The sequence below is a fragment of the Sinocyclocheilus grahami genome, unplaced genomic scaffold, assembly GCF_001515645.1.
Source record: "Sinocyclocheilus grahami isolate Dianchi unplaced genomic scaffold, SAMN03320097.WGS_v1.1 scaffold533.1, whole genome shotgun sequence".
Taxonomy (NCBI): Eukaryota; Metazoa; Chordata; class Actinopteri; order Cypriniformes; family Cyprinidae; genus Sinocyclocheilus; species Sinocyclocheilus grahami.
This window is the reverse complement of record NW_015505712.1, coordinates 53,378-59,647: the sequence shown is the minus strand read 5'-3', so window position 1 is coordinate 59,647 and position 6,270 is coordinate 53,378. Positions and strand designations below refer to the sequence as shown.

The following is a 6,270-nucleotide window of genomic DNA, read 5'->3' as shown; positions in this document are numbered from 1 at the left end:
CATTTTAAAATATATTCAAATAGAAAATATTTCTAAATTTTACTGTTTTTGCTGTACTTTGGATCAAATAAATGCAGACTTGGTGAGCAGAAGAGAATTCTTTAAAAAAAAATATATATAATAATAATAATACTTACTGTTCAAAAACCTTTGACTGGTAATGTAGGGCGGCTGATTATTGTTATAGATTGAAACAAATGTGCTTCAGCCAGGATAAAGAATATGAAAAGTGCTCTGAGTTGCTGCAGAAAAAAAAAGAGCAACAACAAAAACATGTTGCTGGAGACGGGCTTATTGAAAATTGAAAAACTGATTGTCTGCCAGCAGAAGGTGCATTGAGAGCGGTAGAACTAATGGTTTCTCCGGTAACGGCTGTAATCAAAGCAGCTCCGCTCATGAACGCTACTTTATCAGATAAAATGAAAATGTCATCGAAACTTTTCTTCAGACAGTCGGTTCCCTTCAGAGATTCATTCATATAAAACACCTGCGCCACGTTTTGATTTTGAAACGTGCAGTGCTCATGTTTATTCAACGAAATCAAACGCCACAAATAAATCAATGTATGGGAAACACTGGTAATGTATATCGAAATATTGGAAATGTGTTTAAAAATCATATCGACATTATTGAAAAGAATTATACCGCGATACATATTGATATTGAATTATTGTCCAGCCCTACCTTGTGCATTGCGCTGGGTGTATGATAGGGGCCTTTGAGTTCACTTGCACTGCCTATTAGTTCCAGTGTCCTTGGTTTGTGTTTGGTTAATTGATTAGTCCTTTGTCCAGTGTATTTATACCCCCTGTTTGGATCAATTCTTTGTCTGTTCTTCTTGTTAGGTTGGTTAGTGTTGTTCCTGCATTTCTCTTGTTACTAGTTCCAGACTTTTTTTGTTTTTGTGTAATAAATAAATATATGCTGTTTGCCAATAGCTCCTCACCTCAACTCTGTCCTACTCGTCCAAGCAACTGTGACAGTAATTAAATGATATATGTTTGATAAGTTTATCAAATAGTTCTAAAATTCCAAAAACATTTTATGCGAAAGAGTTTGTCCCTTTTTATTCTTTTTGTGAAAGTGGTATGGAGTTGATTCTGCCATGGCTCTGTATGGCAAAGTATAAGCCACAAAATTATTCTACCAATTTAATTTCTGTCAACTGATTAAGCACAGTTAATGAGCAGCCAATTATTGTCATTGCTGATATAATGTTCACATGCTGTTATTTTCACTGCTCTTCATTATTCATCTACACTCTCCACACTCCCCATACACACTTTCACCCTAACAAGTGCATAATTTATTTGTATGTGCAAAACTAATCTGTTTAGTATGTGTGGTGGTAGGTGTGCGCTGCTATTTTAAGGGGTCTCCACCGGTTGATATGACAGGTCTGCCGAGTTCACGAGAGACGATTGGACCCCAACATGATGCAATCTCAGCCACATTCCACGTCTGCTGTTCCTTCACTTTTTTTCATTTATTCCACGTACAGATGTCTCTTCTATCTTTGTTTCTCACTCCCATCATCCTCTCTGCTTCCGCGTTCATTTTTCATCGCTCTATCTGTACTTGCTTTATTGTTCCCGCTGAGATATTGAAATCCTTGCATTCCAGAGCTTCCTGTCTCTGTGAATATGAGAGCGTGTGCACATCTCTCCTGGTTTGCGAGTTGTCGTCTGAACACGTTGCACCTGCAGAACTCAAATGCATTTCCAGTGTTCAGCTGTTGAGTCATGAAGGGAAGCTCTATATTGGGCTCAGAGACAGACGTGCTCAAGCAGTCCCCTCTGTCCACATCATGCCAAACAACTGTGCTTTCCACACACACTCACACACACACACACACAAAAAAAAAATATATATATATATATATAAATCACAATATAAATATAATTAATATTAAGATATTAGACTAATTTAAATGTTAGAAGGGTCACAGACACTACAATTTCTTCAGACACTTAAACGGTTGGTCTTCTCATGATACAAATTCATAAATTCACAAATTCAGTCTGAGTTGACCAGACTTAAACTTTAAAATGCAGTGAAATGGAACAAAAAGTGTAGTGTGAGCTTCCCTTAAAAAGAAAAGTGTTTGTAGATGTGATGATGATAAGAATTTAAATGAATTATGTACTCGTGAAAATAAAGTAAGTCCTAATATCATCTTAATGCATCTTATCTTTTTAAAGAATGTTTATGGGTTTTCTTTTTTTACATTAATTCAAGACGAGGAGAAAAGGAGCTTGACAAGCAAAATTGTCAGGGAATTTAAGAAAAATATCAAATAGTTTTAGGATTAGGATGATGTGGCAAATAAAAAACAAGACAATAAACCATAGGGAAGCTTTTTGTAATTTATTAAATATATAGGCCTATGCTGTATCTGCATTAACCTAGTCAAGCCAGTTGTGGCAAAAATACTGAAGGATGAGAATAGAAAGCCCTAAACCTTTACATATTAACAAAAAGCATAGGTCAAATTGTAAGAATGAGAATCAGACTCTTTTTGAAGTTATCATATGAATCTTACAAAAGGTTTTCGAAAATGTAAGCTACACAAATAAAGCATACAGTCATGTAGTCTCCTTAGACACACATTTTAATAGAATTGGCTGTACCCTTTCTATTTTACAGGTAGAAATCATTTCCTGAATCTGGTGTTAAAGAACTTGACTGGCCTACACAAAGACCAGACCTGGAACCCACTAAACACAGGATGAATTGGCATGCCAAATTACAAGACAATAAACCATAGGGAAGCTTTTTGAAATTTATTAAATATATAGGCCTATGCTGTATCTGCATTAACCTAGTCAAGCCAGTTGTGGCAAAAATACTGAAGGATGAGAAGAGAAAGCCCTAAACCTTTACATATTAACAAAAAGCATAGGTCAAATTGTAAGAATGAGAATCAGACTCTTTTTGAAGTTATCATATGAATCTTACAAAAGGTTTTCGAAAATTTAAGCTACACAAATAAAGCATACAGTCATGTAGTCTCCTTAGACACACATTTTAATAGAATTGGCTGTACCCTTTCTATTTTACAGGTAGAAATCATTTCCTGAATCTGGTGTTAAAGAACTTGACTGGCCTACACAAAGACCAGACCTGGAACCCACTAAACACAGGATGAATTGGCATGCCAAATCAGAGTCAAACCCCATGACCAAACATGAGTACATGACCTCACAGACGCTCTTGGGTCTCAATGGCAGCAAATGCAGACAGCCTTTCCAGAAGATTCAAAGTTGTTTTAGTAGCCATGGGAAGACCAACTCCTTATTAAAGCAAATTTTTTTATTGTAAAAATTTACTTTTGGCCATGGAGTGTGTAAACATTTTACAATAGAAAAATTGCTGATACAGAACATGGGTGACTGCAGGATTTCATTTGAGGGTACACACAGATACAGAGCATTTATTTATTTTAGATTTAGCTTAATTGTGCAGGGGCATTTTTGTCCAATTTGCACCCATTAATGGCTGGCCAGGGTTATGTAATTCAGTGAGGGAACAGTCCAAACAAATGCAATCTTGTTCGGCCAGTTCACTGAAAAGGGAGCACTGACTCAAAAGAATGATTAAATCACAGATGATTGGCATTGCTGCTTCAGTCAACACAAATAATAACTGCTTAATTTCATGGAAAATGTTTCTCAGGTCAATCAAAGCGCTCCATGTATGCACAGTGCATATAGCCATACAGCTGCAGGCGCCACTGATACACAGTGCAGTTCATTAGTAGATTCCAGGTAGAATTAAATGTCATTTCTATTTTTCAGGTCATCATTGACGTGCCCTCATTTATTGTAAAAATTTACTTTTGGCCATGGAGTGTATAAACATTTTACAATAGAAAAATTGCTGATACAGAACATGGGTGACTGCAGGATTTCATTTGAGGGTACACACAGATACAGAGCACTTATTTATTTATTTATTTTAGATTTAGCTTAATTGTGCAGGGGCATTTTTGTCCAATTTGCACCCATTAATGGCTGGCCAGGGTTATGTAATTCAGTGAGGGAACAGTCCAAACAAATGCAATCTTGTTCGGCCAGTTCACTGAAAAGGGAGGACTGACTCAAAAGAATGATTAAATCACAGATGATTGGCATTGCTGCTTCAGTCAACACAAATAATAACTGCTTAATTTCATGGAAAATGTTTCTCAGGTCAATCAAAGCGCTCCATGTATGCACAGTGCATATAGCCATACAGCTGCAGGCGCCACTGATACACAGTGCAGTTCATTAGTAGATTCCAGGTAGAATTAAATGTCATTTCTATTTTTCAGGTCATCATTGACGTGCCCTCATTGCCTTAAACAGAGCAACACTTTTGACCCTTTCCTGTGTATTTCACTTCCAATCCCACTGCGACAGACCAGGTATGTTACGTTGTCTTCTGTCTCTATTTCTTTGGAATCTATTAGGACTGTTTGTCTGTATATTTATTTTGATGTGTGTTTGTATACACAGTAAATGTGTGTCTGTGTACCTTTGCTATTGTGTGTTTAAGTTTGTTTGTGTCCTTGGTCACCCTGAAATACTGCATGTGATGAATGACCAAGTGCACAGCTCTTAACAGAACATTATCTCAATTTTGTTAAATCTCAAAAACTGCCAGTCAGCAAAATCTCTCTGTTGAGACTGTCAACCTGTGAGTAAAAACCGATAATAGAATGAGAGAAATATATAGAGAGAACTATGGCTCATCATGAAGAATTGTAGTAATACTGTCCGAAACATTCAGATTTTCCAGCATGCTCATTTCTGAATCCCTAACTGCCAGATTTCACATCACATTTCGTTAAATTGAAAAGAGAATGTCTGCACTGAAAGCTTAGGGGGCCAAATTTGAAGGTCGTCAGTAAATGTCAGTGAGTGCTAGTTTTATTGCTAAAACTTGCCATACTTATTGTTATGAATTAATTATTAGAAAGACATCCATTTAAATGAGACAAATGCCATGGACAGACAGTAACAATTCTGTTAGCAGACTAGCACTGCTCACATGCGAGCTGAACTCCTGGGCAAGACTTTAGGCAGCCAATCAGATGTCCTCAGCCTACAGTACCAAAGTGCTGCTGGTCAGAACAGTGCCGCTGGTCATCCTCTGCCAATAGAGATACCAAAAACAATAAATGATTAGATCAGTCTCTTTCATTGAGCTGTTGGCTGAAACTCATCAAAACTTTCATGAAATACTTTCTTATTTAAGAAAACCATTGTCATTTTTGTAAAATAAATTAAATGTATAGTTCAGTCATGAAACTCTAGATGGCGGAGTCTGATGGGTTGTTAACGTAACTGATTATATTCAGAGAGTTAAACATGCTGCGTATGCAGCCAATGAGCTTACTGCCTTGCATTTATATGGCTGGCTAGCATTCACTTGAGATTCCTGTAGCGCGCTTTCAGCATGTCAGAAAAATGATACATATGGAGCTGGTTATGTGATACGAACTTTAAAATGTATCAGTTTACAAATCATAAATGGTAAAAGTGTTTAGAGCTTATAATATTGCAAGGAAATGTGCAAAAATGAATATTTGTTCATCGACAATCTGCCCTTGTAATCATAGATTTATAAATAATATAAAAGTCATTGAGTTTTACTGCCATAGTGTTAATGTCAGCTGAAAACTGGCCACGTTAATAAGTCACTAACTGTTTCGTATATGCAATTTTTTCTTATTTCCTTCTTTTGATTTTGGGATGAAACATGATCTGGACTTTTTTTTTTTTGTCAGATTCACCCTATTAGTGCATTCAGCTTTGACATTAATGAATATTATACGGTGCACATCGAGTTTGGCTTTTGTTGGGTTCAACATTTCATATGTCATGGCTTTTTTAGTAATGATGATTTTACCATGATTTTATCAATACAGTAGTTAGTTCATCCAAACATGAAAATCTCTTCTTCTTTTTTTCCCCCCCCTCACTTCTGTTCATCTTCAGAATGCAAATTTCATTGATTGTTACAAATTAAGCATGCACATTTGAGCTTATGTTTACCATATTTGATGGTCTTGTGGGTTTGGAACAAGGGTGAATAAATGCTACCGAAATGTTCTTTTTTTGGGGTGAACCAACCTTTAAAATGCTTGTGACTGAAATATTAGAAGAGGGACTTAAATATCTTTATAATTAACTTCATTTGTAGCAGTAAAATTAACTTTAGGTTGCTCTAGAGCAGTGTTTCCCAACCGGGGTGCCGCCTGTCGAGAGCAGGGGTGCCATGTAAAAA

General features: G+C 36.4%; 1 protein-coding gene across 1 annotated transcript in view; it reads left to right on the top strand.

The window, feature by feature from the left end:
- The window catches only part of LOC107555366 (ubiquitin carboxyl-terminal hydrolase 43-like), a 109,825-nt gene that overhangs the window by 63,046 nt on the left and 40,509 nt on the right, over positions 1–6,270 (top strand). The window contains exon 4 of the mRNA XM_016238129.1: positions 4,313–4,405. Coding sequence (XP_016093615.1) covers positions 4,313–4,405 — 93 coding nt within the window. The remainder of the gene's footprint in view (positions 1–4,312; positions 4,406–6,270) is intronic.